The sequence below is a fragment of the Verticillium nonalfalfae genome (assembly GCF_003724135.2).
Source record: "Verticillium nonalfalfae strain VnAa140/NRRL 66861 chromosome Unknown scaffold_42, whole genome shotgun sequence".
NCBI classification, from domain to species: Eukaryota; Fungi; Ascomycota; class Sordariomycetes; order Glomerellales; family Plectosphaerellaceae; genus Verticillium; species Verticillium nonalfalfae.
This window is the reverse complement of record NW_021167267.1, coordinates 88049-105304: the sequence shown is the minus strand read 5'-3', so window position 1 is coordinate 105304 and position 17256 is coordinate 88049. Positions and strand designations below refer to the sequence as shown.

At 55.1% G+C, this 17256-nt stretch overlaps 4 protein-coding genes across 4 annotated transcripts; 2 read left to right on the top strand and 2 right to left on the bottom strand.

The window, feature by feature from the left end:
• Positions 1 to 3545: 3545 nt before the first annotated feature.
• Positions 3546 to 4837, top strand: COPS6 (COP9 signalosome complex subunit 6; the record flags this gene model as incomplete). Its single annotated transcript, XM_028640347.1, has 2 exons — positions 3546 to 3831; positions 3882 to 4837. 2 exons carry the CDS (start codon positions 3546 to 3548, stop codon positions 4835 to 4837), a joined length of 1242 nt encoding a protein of 413 aa, XP_028495459.1.
• A 616-nt stretch (positions 4838 to 5453) lies between these two features.
• On the bottom strand, positions 5454 to 6873 carry D7B24_006207 (uncharacterized protein; the record flags this gene model as incomplete). Its single annotated transcript, XM_028640346.1, has 2 exons — positions 5454 to 6608; positions 6763 to 6873. The coding sequence occupies 2 exons, from the start codon at positions 6871 to 6873 to the stop codon at positions 5454 to 5456; spliced, it is 1266 nt and encodes a 421-aa protein (XP_028495458.1).
• Positions 6874 to 13167: 6294 nt separating this feature from the next.
• Positions 13168 to 15114, bottom strand: VPS17 (Vacuolar protein sorting-associated protein 17; the record flags this gene model as incomplete). The annotated part of the gene is made up of 3 exons (XM_028640345.1): positions 13168 to 14027; positions 14080 to 14533; positions 14593 to 15114. The coding sequence occupies 3 exons, from the start codon at positions 15112 to 15114 to the stop codon at positions 13168 to 13170; spliced, it is 1836 nt and encodes a 611-aa protein (XP_028495457.1).
• Positions 15115 to 15718: 604 nt separating this feature from the next.
• On the top strand, positions 15719 to 16711 carry D7B24_006205 (uncharacterized protein; the record flags this gene model as incomplete). The annotated part of the gene is made up of 2 exons (XM_028640344.1): positions 15719 to 15943; positions 16001 to 16711. 2 exons carry the CDS (start codon positions 15719 to 15721, stop codon positions 16709 to 16711), a joined length of 936 nt encoding a protein of 311 aa, XP_028495456.1.
• Between the last annotated feature and the right edge of the window lie 545 nt (positions 16712 to 17256).

Here is a 17256-nt window from a genome sequence, read left to right as displayed (position 1 = left end):
CCAAGAGGCCCTCAAACACTGGACGAAGCTTTCCTACGAAAGTCGCCATGAGCTGCTTATGACACAATACATCCATGCCAAAAGAACAGGGAATCAGGAGGAGATGGTGAGGCTGGAGCATCTCATGATGGAACTACCTCGTTATGTGCGCGCAAAGAATGCTACACTCTGCAAAACTCGTAAAGGAAACGATGTGTTGTGGGCGAAATCGATGTAGTACTTTAAATGATTATGTGCGTATTGGCTACGAAGGGCGCACCTGAGACTTTGCATGTCTTGTCTCCATCTTCACCTTCCGTATAACACCGCGAGGTTAATTTTATCGATTGGTGGCGTCTTACCAAGGACCAGCGGAATCGAAATGGTGCTCCGGCTGTGCGTCAGTCGGGCCGAGTAACTTTGCAACATCCCAAGCTGAAAAATACTGGTCTTCCTGAACAAGCTTCCGGTGCCTGTCTCCTCGGCCTTCGTTGTCTGAAACTATTCTCCTCTTGGCCTGAGTGTACTCCTTTAATCGAGCTGTGCCCAGCTTACCCGCTCTCCGTTTGTCCGCTGGGCAGCGCAGCAGTGGTACCTGTATGATGGCGCTAAAGACATCCCTGACTTTCTGGACGGGCTGGTGGTGTCGTTTGGCAACAGCTTCAAAAGGAAACACTTCCGCGCATGTGTCTGCGATATCGACAATCAAGTGTTTACTACTAGTCGTTGCCTGAGGTGAATGGATCGGCACCTGTGAGTTCCGGCGACCGAGCGTATCGTCCGTTGATGAAGAGAACGGAGTAGGTCTGGTCGTGTTCTGGCCGAGGGGTAGAAGACCAAGGAATTGAGATTGTTGAGCGGAGCCCACTAGTCCGGTAATGAACTGCGAAGGTATCAATTGACCATGTGCAGCCGGCATCATATTCCCACTCGCTGTGCTATCCATATTGAATCCCGGTGTCCAAGCTGGTTGCGCCAGACTCGAGGTCGGAAAGTCACCCGGTGCTAGAGACGAGTGTATCTCGTTCGCCGAAATTGCTGCTGCTCGTTGCCGGAGCTTGGCTTGAAGGCATTTCAAGCAAGTCCCCTGAGCTTTTGACCCATCTTTGTAATCTTTCATTGAAGTAGTATTGTATGAACTCGTTGTTGCATTATGGCTCGTTGATGGGTTTGGAGGCGCCACCGAAGGTTGTTCCAGTTTGTTTGGGGGGCGGTCGAGCTCACGGAAGCTGATCCTGCGGCCGAAGTCTAGTCTAGACGCGAGGCTCAATGGCTGAGGGGATGAAGACTGGTACACGAGACTGATGGAGGACTGACTGTGGTAGTTCTTCTTGCCACTGCGCTTGACGTGTGACACGTGGTCAACAATCTGGGTTGGCGGGACGCGAACCTCATGCCGTAGTCCGTCCCGCCCACACTCAGTGTCCCGGAATTCAAGAAGCCAGTCGTTCAAACCACACGCCTTAGTTGTATCATATGGTTTTAAATCAGTGGTCTCGGCAAGAATGGCTATCATCGCATCTTCTGCTGGGTCTGGAGCTGCTCCGGCAATATAAGGAGGGGTCATTGCGGACATGTGACCCTCCATTCCAGTTCTGAACGCATGGCTTCCAAGCCCATCGGAACCCTCCCTCTTGACTGGAACTGTGAATTTTCGAATCGATTGAGAGCTTGTAGAACCAGGCAACAATCTTTGCGGCAATTGTCTAGGCGACAGAGGAGGAGAATCGCAAAGGCTGCTGGCTGGCGCGATCCAGAGAGTGTCAAGATTATTCAACTTGCCAAACCCGGGTCCTAAGGTCCTTGTCGCAGACCAAGCGGTTGGCGGTTCTGGAGGCTGTGAGGACAGCACCGCTGCCGCAGTACTGATTCTCTGCTCTATTTTGGGGCCGGATCTCTTGGGGCCGGAGGTCATCGGAGCAGTTCGTGGAGATGGAGCGGCCGATGTGCTGTGTTCGAAAGCTTGAGGTGTAGGGGCAACCCCAAAATTGTTGAGCCTTCTCTTCTTCACAGGGTTGACCGCTAAAATCTGAAGCTCATCGTCCATTCTTTTCGCGGGTAATACTGAGGCTGGTGTTGCAGGTCTCAGAACGAAAGGGCCAGTCGGGGTTGCCATCGCCACTTTACTTGAATACTCGTAGAAATTCCGCAGTATCAAATGCGGAATAGCATAGAAACTCTTGAAGGACGGTTCAGGTAGTTCGGAAAAGGGGAAAGTTGATGATTAAAATTTGTGGAGCGCGATACGGTTGCAGACGTGTTAAATCAGATGACACTGTAAGGTATGTATGCTTCCTACCAAATTATTCACGGCAATGCTGTCAAACAAAGTCTATGAGGCAAGCAGAGGAAGGGTGTTGTCATGGACCAAACATTTGCCTGGGGTCTTTGGAGCAATGTAAATTTACGTCAAGCCTTGAGTTCGCACCAAATGGGCAAGACCGCATATGAACGGGGCTCTTAAACAAAAGATGCATACTCTGAAGAGAAAGAACTCATGATGGGGAATCAGGTATGGCCAGCAAAACATCTTGGTGGTACCCGGATCCCGCGAGTGCCTCTCCGCCTACTCTTGCTTTTCTTTGTTTAGTTGTCTTTACGAAACATCGAATCTTTGAAGATTTGCAAGATGACTTCGTGACGTAGAAAGGAAAGGGCTTTAGCCATGCAAAATTGCAACGGTGCAGACAAAAGTAGTTTTGACTCTGTTGAGTTGTATTCCATACTTCTGAAGAGTTCAAAGGGTTGGAAAAGCCTCTATGCTGCTTTATTCAGAAGGGTGATCGGTTAATAAAGCGCTCTAAATGGCAATATTTCATGCCAATTGATCGAATAGTTTCAGGGAGAAGAGCGAGAAATTGGGTGTCGTAGTGCCTTGTCAACGTTTTGGGCAATTTTGGCAGTTTTCTATGGCTCACTGCTTTGAGATGCGAGCGCTACTAGGAAGCGAGACGGCAAAGTGAAAATGGCCCTGAAAGGTCAAGATCCTGTGATCACAAAACCCATGACAGGGGGCTCTCGAGAGGGGACATTCGCAGTCTCAATAGAAAGCAAGGTGAGGAGGAGCAGGTGGACTTCACGATAGAGCCCCTCAGCGTGGTCACTCAAATTAACCTGAATAGCACTCGTCTCAATTCTCTTGTTTAACTATGTGGCCCGCGGCTGATAATATTGGCAAATGAAACCTATGGGGCCGGAGTGTCCGGCGAGCCACCCCGAGCTCCGTGCCAAGGGTGGACACCGGGTGGCGGGCCGCCTCTGGTGGGCCTCAGCATGTTGGCCTCATTGTAGTTGCATACCTTAAGATATGGCTGTAGCAGGTAGGTGTCCCGCGATCATATTACGTAATCGAAGGTGGGACGCGGGGCAGAATGGCAGGCAGCTCCCGTATCAAATGGAAGCTTGAGACCTCCCATCTCCAACTTCAGTTACCAGCATCCGTCCCTGTTCACATGCTCTCCGCCCGACCCGAGCAGGTGCCGAAAGTCAGAACTGGCACAACTCCAACATAGCCTCCATCTTTCGACCGGGATATTCTATTGTCCAGCTGCAAAGCCCCGTTTGAAATGTCGTCCAACGCGGGCCTGAAGTCGGTCAACCCGCTCATCTCGAACCAGTCTTCTGAACTCCAAGCGGTCCTGCACCCCCTCGTGCTACTCAGCATCTCCGACTACATCACCCGCCACACTCTCCGAGAACATGAGTGGCCCATAGTTGGTGGCCTAATGGGTCAGCACAACGGCCGTGAAGTCACCATCGAGCACGCCTTTGACTGCCATGTTGCCCCGTCCCCCGACACGCCCTACAAATACAGTCTGGACCTGCCTAGAGTGCTTGGACGGATAGAGCAGAGTGAGAACTACAGCTGGGTCCGCACACGTACCTTGCTAACATCTACGCAGTGCGTGCTGTCCACAAGGACCGAAATCTCGACTTTGTCGGCTGGTACACGCTGCTGCCCAAAACGGGCCCCACCCATGAACTCACCCATATCCACAACACCATCCTCAACCACATTAACGAGTCGGCCATCCTCCTCGGCTTCCACCCGAAGGAGGTTCTCGACCATTCTGTCGGCGGCAAGCTTCCTCTGACCGTGTACGAGAGCAACTATGAAGTCGACGACGCCGCTAAAGCCGCCGATACGGAAGGCGACAAGACGATGGAAGACGGCGAGTCTACGCTGAAGCTCCGCTTCCGCGAGCTGGGCTACACAGTCGAGACGGGCGAGGCCGAGATGATCAGCATGGACTTTGTGGCGCGGGGCAGCGGAACGGCCACCGCCGTCGAGCCCCCCAAGGAGAAGCAGAAGGGAAAGGACGTCAACACCGCCGGCGGAAAGGGCAAGCAAAAAGCCGACAGCCTCCTCCCGGTAGAGGATGATGCGGCGCTGACGCCGGAGGAGGAAGAGATGATCGCCGCGCTGACGGCCAAGGCCAATGCGACCAAGATGCTCTTGTCACGCATCCACCTCATCATGACCTACCTCGAGCGTCTGCCCGCGGCGTACGTCTCGGGCAAAGAAATGTCTGCACAACCTGCAGGCGACCACGAGACGACGCCGTCGAATACCATTTTGCGACAGATTCACGCACTCGTCGGCCGACTGGACCTGGTTGAGCCGTCGGATGTTGAGGCCTTCCGGAGGGAGGTGGTATGCGAGCAGAACGACGTCCACCTCGTCTCCCTCCTCAATGACGTCATGCAGAGCGTGCAGGAAGTGCGGTCCATGGGTCGCAAATTCGACGTTGTCGACTCAGCCAAGGCCCGTGACCAGCGGAATAGGACACCCTGGGAGATCTCCACGGGTAGGCCCAGCCCTTACGGTATACAGGGCGCTGGGGACATCATGTTTTGAGCGTACGGGATCCGTTCAAGGGGAAATGGATCGATTTGGGCAGGGAAAAGAGCAAAATGCATTTTCTACAATGGCATCATGACTGCAAGGCGTTCAGGGTTCAAGGTATGACATTGCACCTACACGAAACAGGAGCATAGAGAGATGGTCATGAGCTGACAGGGAGAGTATGAGTTGCCGCGTGATGAATAAAAGATCACGGATCAATGAGTAATGACGACACACGACAAATTGCATCCGGCACGTTGGCGTCTCATAACCTCTGTATTTCAGGCTGATCAAGGTTCAGGCATAAAATATCCCCTTGAAATTGAACAGTCCACCCAAGTGCTCGCTTAAGAGTAAAAAGAAAGAAATAACCGCCTGATGTGAATCCTATCTAGTTTTGTGCCCTGTATCCTTGCAAACCCTCAAACTCCCTCCCTGCTAGGCATGCTAGTCGCGACCTGTTGTATTCGTAAATATGCGCTACCGTCCATCCGCTCCGGATGGGGCGACCTCCTCATCCTGTCCACCGCCCCCTTCTGCCACCAGGGTATCATAAGCTGGATGTAATGCCAGCCAACCAATCGATCCTTGAGAAGTGCCGCAGGTCTGAGACGTATGGTGGTTATGCTCAAGCCTCGATAACAACCTTGAGCACCAATTTCCCCTCGTCGTCAAACGTCCGACTCGCCAGCTCAAACGCCTTGGACGCGTTCTCGAGCCCCTTGAAACGGTGCGTGACCATTTCATCGAGGTTCGGAATGTTGGCTCTGTTCTTTGCGCACAGAAGCTGAACGCCCGTCGGGTAGGTATTGGCGTATCTGAAGATGCCCAGGATGTCAATTTCTTTGAGGTGAGCGACGGACAGAGGCAGTGTCTGTACTGGCGTGCCCATGCCGACCATGATGACCTTGCCGCCCGGCTTCGTCGCATATAAGCTGGTGTGCATGCACACCTCCTTGCCGGTACACTCGAAAGCGATATCGACACCGTCATGCTCGTCATCGTCGTCAAGATACTCAGGCACCTTGGTAATGGCCAAAAGCTCGGCGGCAAGTGACTTTGCGCCGTCAAATTTGCTCTGCACGCTCTGGACTGAGAAGATGCTGGAAGGCGTCATGACGCCCGAATCGGCCGGAGTTGAGGTGCCAGACTGCATGTTGGGCACGACATAGCCGTGCGTGGCGAAGCCCTTTGTGATGGCATAGTTGACCCGGCCGGCATCTACGTCCGTGATGGTGACCTCAGAACAGCCAGCCTGTCGCGCCATGGCAGCAGTCAGCAGGCCGACTGTCCCGGCACCGATGACGAGCGCCGTGGAGCCAGGCGCTGGGGCGGCGCGATTGACCGCATGGATAGCGACGGAAAGGGGTTCGAGAAGAGCGGCCGAGTCGAAGGAAACATGGTCTGGAATCTTGTGGCACCAGTTGGCCGGGTGGTTGATCCGATCCTGGAGGGTGCCCTGATAGTGGGGGACGGTTTTGGCGCTGCTCCTGAATCTCAACTTTTTGCATAGATTGTACCTGCCTTTCCTGCAGGTGGAGCACTGGCTGCAAGGCACACCGACTTCGAGAGCCACGCGATCGCCAAGCTTGAAGCCGTTGACTTGCGATCCAATGGCAACGACAACTCCTGATGACTCGTGTCCAAGGGACAGGGGATGGCAGGCACAGAGGTCGCCATTGGCAAACTTCTTGTAATAGCTGACATCGGAACCACAAATGCCTGTACTGCGAATCGAAATCTGGAGCTCGCCGACACCAGGGTTCTCCAGCGTTCTCGTCTCCTAAGCAAGACATGAAGTCAGTCTTTTGTTTATCATGGGGGGCTAACAGTTAGGCGAGAATAGGCGAGAGACAGCCGACGACGTGGGGACAGGCATCTTGTGTAACCCAATACCCAAAACCCCCACGTGGAGGCAAAGACGGGAGACGACATACCAATCGTAGGTCTCTGGGTCCATGCAAGACAGACGCACTGATCGAAGAGGGCTTCGAGCTGTGGACGGGTAGTTGCAGTGGTGCGAACTCCTCAGTAGCAACAGGGGCCATTGTGAATACGGATGACGCTGGCGGCGTGGGATGGAGTGGGATGCTGGGAGGGTCTGGAGGTTGGGATAGTATGGCCCTTGGCTGGACTGCCTATTGGGGTGTGGTGGTTCAGTGGGATTGGCCGAGATGCCTTGAGAAAGGAGACAAACGTCGAGGGTGAGCAAGGGAGGAGAGCGGACCGGCGTGGGATGGCTTGAGGGGCTATGACAGAATGGTAGCAAGGCCGTCTTGGAATGAAGAATTTGAGGAGAATCAACGTCGAGCACATGCCAGTCTGAAGGGTGGAGGGAACCTTTATCACTGACACGACGGCACAACAGGATGGTGGAAGGGCAATCGATGCTGTGCGAGTGCGGCATCGCAGTGCGGTCCCTCCCCACTTCTCACGTCTTTTTGCCCGAGTGTCCTGGAGCATCACGTCCCTTCCGGCCGGTGAAAATCATCTCGTCAGGGCCGACAAGGTATCCGGGGCTTGTGGTACTTCTTTGGGCGAAGGGGAGGCGGAGCCATCTGCGCGTGTCGAAGGGGTGGCATGCGAAGTACGGCACGTCTGGCCCAGTCATCGATCAACAAGTTATCGGGGCCAAGCTAGGCGCTGCTTCCTTCCTGTGCAATTTCGGGCCATCTCCTGCAAAGGGGAACCACTGGAACGGGGTCAATTGTCGTCTTCGACAGGGGGCGATGGCGGATACATCAAACAGAAAAGGGGGACGGCAGCGATGTTCGGGCCAGTGTGAGAGGGGCATGTAGGAGTAAGTGCTGCCGTGTGCTGCTGATCGTTGGTGCCCTGTGTCGATTAGGGGCAGAAAGCTTCAGGGCCCAGGTAGTGAGTACCATGTAAAAGGTACAACCAAGGCTTCTTCCGTTGGAGTAAAGGACGGTCGCCCTGGTGGTCTTCTTCGGTCCCCAGGGCTGGACCCCTGTCATGACGATAGCTTTTGCTCTTGCTGCTGGGAACGCAGCTTCAGGAAGGTGGGAGCCAAGTGTCAGTCGCATGTGCCATGGCTATTGTTGGCGTGCGAACCAGAATCTTGCACTACCGGACTCTCCAAGTAGGTACATAGTCTTACATGTGCTCAACTTCAACCAGGCTCGCCCATGTACCAGTTCTGAAGATGGAACAGGGCAACTAAATCCGGGAGACAAAAGGATTTGCTCCAAGCTGCAAGGCCGCACGAAATTTGGGTTTCTGGGTGCTTGGGCTTGCGGTGAGGGGAACCATGCGAGAGACGAATGATGATATGCACGGCGATTGGTGGCGGCGGGTCAAACAGTCCAGGATGAGAACCGCACAATTGCTTTCGCAACACGTCCAGTGAGCGGTTACGAGGCGGTCAGGTCAAACCCCCTTGTTATTGCCTGACAAGGTGTGAAATAACAATGTGTGCAGGCTTGGAAACATTGCGAAATAGATGCTCATCGTCTTAGCCGGGCAAGCCGACAGCGACGCTGGAAAAGCGGTGAAATAAGTCAGTCAGAACACCCGAAGATACGACGGCCAGGGGCCGGCTGGCTCGCAAACTGGACTGGCAGACGTGAAGACCTTGATACGAGCAGGAGAACTGCCTTGCTTAAGAAAGAAAGATAAAGAAAGACCGTATGGGTTCGCCGCACGATGCAGGGCTTGGTTCGCCCAGTGGTATTGATTGCTGGTGACGAGCTCGAGCGCGCCATCTTGGGCGCAGATGACACGGTAGACGTGGGCCGAGAACCACAGAAGCGGGAAGAGAATTTCAAGGTCAACAGGATACTGAATCAGCTATGATCAGGCCTCGGTGCCTGATGGCTCTCATGTTCAACAGTTTGGCGACTTGCCAGCCACGGAGGTGATACGGCGAAAACGCATGGCCTTAGCTGGGATGACATGCGAAGGGCCATCAATGGTGCCGTGCAAGCAGGCTTGCAGATCAAGTCTCCGAAATAACATGACCTGAGTTTGATCGTCTCGGCAATGAAGGGCACTGTTGCTGGTTACCCCGTTGTCGGCCAGATGGAGAAAATGTTCGGAAGCCGAAGCGGCTTGGACGACTTGGGTGTAGCTAGCGATGATGCAAGGCATGTAGGTTGTCATTTCTCCAGGGATAGCTGGTCCGCCGCCGCATCTCTGGCTCCATGCTACGCGAAATGGCTTGAATCTGCGTGTTTCATGGTCTATCGACATGGCTGGACGCAGGGTACTCGTATATGCCTGGAATAGCCTCGGAAAGAGCTTGGCTAGTCGAAATCGCGGGATAAGGTGCGAACGGTCGAGTCTTCGATTGGCGCTTGCCACCACGAAATCGCAGTACAAGGTGCCGCAGGGACAAGGTTATGCCAGTTCCGTGTATAACGAGACGAAGCGTCTGCTTCTGTGGGTGCTCGTAGATCCATGTCGTCAGTGTCAACCCAAAGACTTACCGAGAGAAACGAAAGGGAAGTTTTATGAAAGTAAAATTTGTGGACAGAACGCATGGCATCTGAGGTGACATGGTCAGCAAAAATCAACAGGCAGCCACCATCACCATCCGTCCGGCATTTTACACCTACCGCCTTTACGATGCAGACAGGCAAGGCTGGCCCACTCGCCCATCACCTCCAGTGGGGACGAAAACCCCAGACAGCGCCCCAGCTTCCCCAAGTCGTACATGCCTGGCAACGGATGGTTGCAAAGTGTGCTGTGGCAGAGCTCCTGCCTCCCCTCCCGCCTTGTGGAACCCCACCAAGCTACCTAGGTACCTAGTTCAGGCGTATGGCAAGGACTCGTCGAGGGTGGTTCAGTTCCACATACCTTACCGTAACTTGGGTACCTTAACTCAGGTGCCGGGCTTTCTCCTCCCGATGTCTTCCCATCCATGATACCTAGTCGACAATCGACAATGCCAGCGGGCGCCCACGCGGCACGACTCGGTCACGGTGTCCCAGGAAGAGGCCGGATTGGAGGGCCTGACATCGCCGATGACAGGAGAGTCGGTCGCGTCCAGCCCCCTGCCTCCCCTGGCCGCCCCACACATCAGGCCGAACAGTCATGGAACCACGACAGCGGGCCATGCTCGCCAGCGGACATCGTGGGCCACTTCAATTTATCCGTGGACAGCGGTTGTATAGCGATTGACGCCGCCACCGAGGATGGCTGCGTCTACACATGGCACCTACAGGGTTCAACCCACCTATGCGCCTAGTCTCTACTTAGGTACCTTACCTTGGGTCAAGGTACCCAGGTACAGTAAGTACAGCGCGCTCACAAACTCGCGACCTCGAGGCCTGGTTCTACATTATACCATCTTGGACCCTGAGGAAGCTGCCACTCCCTCTGCCGGCAGAAACGACCGCCGCTTCACGGTACATGGTCAAGCAGAAAACCAAATTCAAGAAAACGAAACTTTGTATATGCCACTGTGCCCCCTGCTAACACGAGTAGCCAAATTGCGCAGGCTATCTCATGTCCTGTCCTGGACATGGTGCAACTGATGCCTCGAAAGGGTGTTATCCTAGGAGATGACGAGTATCTCAAGGTCACACTTACTGATGATCTCTCTCCCCGTGCAACTTGCATAAATCTTGCACCAAACCTCTACGCCGTTGCACACATTTTGACTCGCTGGAGTCCCTCGTTTTTCTATGCGATTCGCTCCGCTAGAAAGGAGTGAGTGATCCTGAAGCCTCGGAAATGGTAGCCCGTCCGCGCAGGGACTCGACTAGGAATGATCTGCCCTGCGGCCTATCGAAGGCGCTGGCACCGCTCACTCACCGCGATAACTTCACGCGATAACAGAGCCATATCGAGTCATGACGATAACCATGTCGTCTGCTATCAGAATCGGCGCGACTAAAGAAGCCAGTCAGTCGCTACGCCCGAAGAGCACAGAGATAATATCCCGCGAATCGGATTTCAAGCAAGGTGCTGCATCCAAACCCTGTTGCTGTCCTGGAATCAGAGCTGCCACACCAGTTCTAAGCATCCACCACAGTACATGTAGTACTCCAAACTGCCAGTGATCCGACTTGGTCCATAATAGACCGATCCTTATTGAGATGACGCAGTACGGTCATGGACCAGCATCTTTTGCCTGCTTTTGTTATTGACTAGCAGCAACATCATGCGCACATGGCACTACCTGGTGAGAGCCACATGGCATAATATGACCCCAGACAGCGGCTGTACCTGCTGAGGAATAACAAGTGCAATGCTCTCATGCCAATATGATTTTCAACAGTATTTCCATGATCGCAACCGTCGACACCGATGATAATATAGGCAGCCGGCATCGATCAAAGTCCCAGGTTGACTAAATCTCCACAACCCCTGGGCCCTGACGGAACAGTTTCTCCACTTCCAACAAGAGGAGTGATTAGCCGCCAGCTTTCGTGACGGAATCGATTTGGGGAATCTCTCGGGGTCCAAGGCTTGAACCCCTTGAACCCCTCTTTGAGTCCAAAAGCAAAGAACAACCATATTTCTGTCCCCGGCTCGTCGGTACGTAACCCTGTCATTGGCACCAGGGCCGCCGGCTCTGAGAACCCGCTGTGCCAGTAAACACTCTGCCATCGCCCTGCGTTCGATTTCAACATGGTATCCACCTCAAATCAGTCGGGGAGTCCTGACATTTGAGGCCTGAGTGTGGTCAACGACGCAACGGCGGAATATGCTGAGAGCAAGGGAAAACTCTGGCCATTCTGCTCACTGTAGCATTGTGGCTAAATCAAACTACAATACAAGGCCTGACCAGGTCTCCGGGATCAAGCCCGAGACACATAATCAGTCAGATTGATTTGCAGATGTCAGATAGATTGACCCAACACCGCTGGCTTACTTGACATGTTTGTCAGGCCTGTAAAGGGACGTGCAGCCTTGAGCGACTGGCAGTCAAGGTCCGAGTCATCGACGCATCCTCTGGGGGCGAAAACTGACACTCCTCGAGGACTCTACGAGCTTAGGATTTTCCTCGGTCACAAGACCAATTTGGGAACGGACACCTTGACCAGCCGCGGCGACCTATTGTCAATGAGATTGCCACATGCTGTCGTCAAGCTTCAACACATTGGGTTATCTCTATCTGGCCATCGTGACAAGATTGGGATGACACGCTGTCGCTCGCTGCACCTCGAGTACCACGGCATGCTGCTGGGACAAAGCTTGACCGACATCTTGGGTACAATGAGTCTTTACGGCGCGAATTCTGACCGAGACCACCCAGTTATCTGCCCAAATCATTGGTCGTCCTTATCTAAGAGTGTTGATGGACTCGGTTGGGGCCTGGGAAGCTCCCGATTCGGGCGCTGGGAGAGCACAGTCCGAACCATGCCCAACGGGTAAATGACGTTCACTGAAAGGTGGGTGGGACATCAGGTGCCGTGCCATGCAGCCGACCATGTTTTCTTGCGCGGGCGGCGAGTGCTTCAGGTCACCATCCCTCGTTCAACACATCCTTGGCGCCTCCCTCACCGCTAATCTATACCGATCGGAACAGACCGAGGACGGTGGCCAGCGGCATGTGACGGCATGGTACAGTGTGATGGTCCCCTATTTGCCACATTACATAGTACTCTCTTGAAGCGGCCGCTGTGCCTCTCTTCCAGGATGAGGAGGCGGTCGATGTTGCAATATGGACCCTCTATGGCGGTAGATAACTTGGGGACCTACCTACCTACCTACCGACCATGAGCAAGGGAAGATTGTGCATGCATGCATGCGCGTGCGGTCCCCAAGCTGCAACCTGCGTGTCACGGCAGGGTAGGTAGGCAACCGACGACGAGAGCAACAGCAGCATTGTTGTGCGTCACGGAGGGAGGGGGTCGGATCGGACATGCACCAACCAGCCAATCCTGCCCGCGAGCTGCTACCACATACCCTCCACCGGCACCCGGAGGCAGAGCCGGGGGAGGCATACTTTTTGTCTTCTGCATTCGTCACATCTCGTTCAGCTACAAGGTTCGGAACGCGGACCTGTTTGACATAGTTTCCGCTGCGCGACCGAGATGCGGAGCTTGCGGTACGGATTAGACGGAAGCACATGCCTTGACTTGTTTCGTTTCGATACGTGAGGCGAAAGACAGACTGGTGTGTGGAACAACGCATGCATGGACAGACACAGCATAAACACGTCATGCCTGCGAGTCTCTTGTCTACCGTAAGGCATCAATCAACAATCGGCCTCGTGGTAATCACTCCATCTAAGGAGGGTAGAGAGGGGGGGTAAGAAACAATAAGGCTTGGGAATTCACTGCTGCCGCCGACACCAACTAGACCACTCACAACACTCCCAAGGACATGCCGTCGCCTTCTTCGTTTTGCCTGCCGCCAACCGCACTAAGCTATCAGAACGTGCTCGTCGCCAATCGGCTGGCCGCGTTCCTCGCGTCGATCCGGTCCTCGTCATCCTCCTCGGCCAGGCTTCCGCGAGCACCTGCCGCGCTGCCGTGACCTGCGCCCTGCGCATCGTCGGCCTCGCCGTCCTCAGGTAGGCCGGGCATCACGCTGCTCGAGAGGGTGCGGTGGACCTCGGATCGCCTCGGCACGCCGCTCCAAGCATCGCCCTTGGGACCTTGGCTGGCGGCCAGGCTCGTGCGACGCACTGCGGGGTGCGCTTCACGGCCGAGCCTGCTCAGGCCGCCGGAGGCGTCAATGGAGCGAATGTCTGGGCGAACGCTCTCGAGTAGCGCGAGGGTGCGGCGCTCGGCGTCAATCTCGCGGAGGACATACTCGCGAATACTGAGGCGCAGATCGGCGGCCGTGCGTCCGAACCATTTGCGGCGCTCCTGGACGAGGTTCTGGGTGACGCGTGTCGTCTTCTGATACAGGTAGGTTTCGTTCTGGCGTGCGTCGTCGAGGGCCGTGATGGCCTCGTCCACCTTCTCGCGGCGTACGTTAGAGCTCGCTTTGAGGCGGTCAGCCGCATTGAGCTTGCTGCGCGTGTTCTCCTGCGCCTGAATGAACTCGCGCGTGAGGATTTGCCTGTTGGTCAGGGTTTCCTTGACAATGAAGGCATCAGTCGAGTGGTACTGGAAGGGATCTCCAATGGTTGTGGCTTGTGCCGTTGCCTGAGCGGCGTGGTAATCGCCCACGGTCTGAATGACCTTGCCCAGCTTCCGGTAGGCGTTGGACAGGCCAGGGTGTGGTTCCTGAACGTTCATCGCTCCGAGCTTGACTCCAAAGTCCGACTCGGCTAATCCGAGGCCTGAGGCGCATCAGTAACTGGCTACATTGTTATATGAGAAATACCAACTCACCTCGGCGGCACTTGACCATCTTGTCTACCTTGTGCCCAGCATCCATGCTGCCGAGATAGAACAGCTTGACGATTGGCCGAGCCTCCTGAAGCTCGGGCGTGTCGTCAGGAGGCGGAGCGAACTGTTTGAGAATCTTGCGGCGCACGCCCGTAGCGGGCTGCTTCTTCTTTACCATGGGGCTGTAGCCAAAGTCGCTCTCGACGAACAGGACCATCTCGTCATCCCTCGTCAGGGTGTCACTACTGCAAACGTAGTTGAACCAGCGCTGCATCAGCGCCTTGACCCTGTTCTCGTCCTCGTCTGTGCCAGCGCCTGCGGAAGTCAGCGCCGGGGGTACCGCCGGGACGAGCGAATCTGGGTTGGCGGAGATCAGATGCTCGGCAAGTTTGACGAATTCGGAATGAAGGCGGCGCACATCGCGGTATTGTGTGGTTCGGAACCTCGGGTTGTTAGTCTGCCGATGGTTAGCAAGACTCGATGAAGAAAGATCTCATAGCATTGACTTGTCCTTACGTGAACATCAAACCTCAAGAGAGGATCCTTCTTCCCGGTCCTCTCAAGGCCAGTGATCTTTGCGATGAGCTTATACTGGGGCTGCTGGGGTTGCGGTGGCCGTTGGCTCTGCTGACCAGGCGCCGCTGGCCTGCCAGGTTCCTGACCGGCCGGCAGGTGCGGCGCGTCGGAGCCGCCTTGCTGCTGCTGCTGCTGCTCGGCAGGTTCCGTGGCCTCCTGCCGTTGGCTCTCGGGTGCCGACTCGGTGCTTTCGAGGTCCTCAGTGCCGGCATCGGTCCCAGACGCGGAGCTCGCCGTACCAGGTCTCCGGAACGAATCCTGGCTCTCGAAACCGCCTTCTTGCTCTTGAGAGAGGCTGTTGCCGGAGGATGTGGAATTGTAGCGAAAGGGAGACGCTGGAGGTTCACTGCCTAGAACCGAGCCGAAGCCCGTCTTGGCCTGGCGCGGCGAGGAGGCGGGCGAATTGCCCCAGGGCGAGGCTCCAGCGGGGTTATCGTCTTGCATTGATGCACTGTAGTCCATTGTGCGAACTCGGTCGGATTGAGGTTGCGGGTGGTGGACGTTGGGCGAACGAAGGGTGATGGTGTGGGCTTAGGTTAGCAGGTCGAAGTCGGAAGATGCGGGGATAATCGTGATGGCTCGGGCAGGTACTCGGTCTTCAGGCGGTAGCTTTCATGCCTGGAAGACGAAGAGCCGAGATGAGAGTTCCGAGTGTCTCTTGAATGTATTCCTCGCAGTGCCCGAGACGAATCCGTGGGTGCGTTGCTGCGTATGATGGTGTTTGATTCGCGACTGGTGCTTTTCTCCGCCTACGTAGCTGCTGCCTCGCCCTGCCTGTCGTCGTTCATGGGTAGTGGGTCGGATTGGGAGGTCGGGCAAGGTAGGTACAACGTGGGGATGAGCTTGGGCCATTTGACCCTAACCCGGACGCGCGACAGGTACGGCTGATAGCGCTAACCGACAGTGAAGAGAAGACAAGCTCCGGCCAATGACATGACGTCGTTCGTGTCTTGCTCGTTCTTTCGTCGGGAAGGTGAATTCGATAGCAGACTGAAGGGCACTGGCGACAAGCTGGAGAATCGGTGACGAGAAAGAAGCAACCAGGTCGACGTTGATACCCTGAGCCATGGCGCACATGATTAATTCATTGGCGACAGCCGCGCAATTACATCGTCGAACTTCTTTCAGCTCGCTGCCAACAGATCTCCAGGACATCATCCTCTACTCGACACAATGCCTGACACAGGCTGCCGGCATGCTCCTGGAGTTGCCGCAGTCCACGACAGCCCAGGCCAACGTTCTCCTCGCCCGATATTGGCTAGTTGAGCCTCCCATGGCCTACGAGTTCAGCGTATGACACCCCTCTTTGCCTTGCTCTCAAGTTTGCACTGGAGCTGACAAGACGCAGGATGCCTCGGCAGCTTCCCTTTACCTTGTCGCCAAGATGGGCTCTTCCCCACGATCACAACGCGACCTCTCTAACGTATACGCATATCTTCTCTCACCCGGTTCAGCTTTCTTTCACGGCGGCAAACCGCCAGCAGACCAAGACCCGACGGCCTACTACCAACCCGAGGACGAATACTTTGCCTTCAAGAATCGAATGCTCGCCATCGAGGCACGCATACTCTACGCCTTGTCCTTCGACACGCACGTGTCGCTACCACATCCCCTGGGAGTGACATATCTGCAGACGCTGGACTTTCTAGGACTGCCCAAAGGCACGATTGGCAAGCGCACGATTGAGTACCTGAACACAGCGCTGCTGTCACCGCAAATGCTCTACCTGACACATCAACCCAACGCGCTCGCCACGGCAGCAATATACAACGCGGCGAAGGACCTCGAGGCCAAGATGCCGGAGTGCGAGTGGTGGGAAGTCTTTGATGTCGATCGGGAGGAGCTTGGCTTTCTCGTGGTCGGCATGCGGAGCCTGGAAGGCTGGGTCACGCAGCAACAGGAGACATTGCCCAGTCTCGTGTGCGAGGGCATGGTGACGAGGGAAAAGGTGGACGAAGAAATGAGGAGGAGGGGCGTCCATACTGGGAATGGCGACAAAGCCCTCGATGAGGAGGAAGAGATGATGCGAAAAATGGACGCAAAAATGACAGACGCATAGCAGTCCTCTGATCACCGTCGACTTTTTTCTTGTGACGCCATTGAGTCTGGCGATGCGCTGACAGCAAAATGGAGGACTGGCGGGGGAAGAAGTCGACAGGAGAAGTCAGGCCCATCCCTTCCGTTCGCTATCTAAGGCTGCCCATGCCGCAATCTGTGCAGCCAGAGGTCTACCACGACTTGTGGGTATAATTCTGTCCGTCGAGCTCCGCAGAGGTAAGTCTGTTGTTGGAGAAGCGACAATGCCATGAAACATGGTACCCATCGGGTAGCTAACTGGGATCAAACACAGACGGGAAAGCCAACATTACGATTGGAGAAATGCTGTCATTCAAGTATCTTCACATGGATTGACCAAGTCGAAAGCTTGGTTGGTCTCTACAGGTGGCCTCGCAAGTTCAAACAAGTCCACACACGTACCCAACATTGGGTCAGCTAGTGTAATACTGCGGTGGGGTGACCGTAAATGCCAGATCAGGCTCACGCATTGGCCAAAGACTCTGTCCATCTGGTAGAAGGGGCTTACGGGCTTGGAGGTTTTTGCCT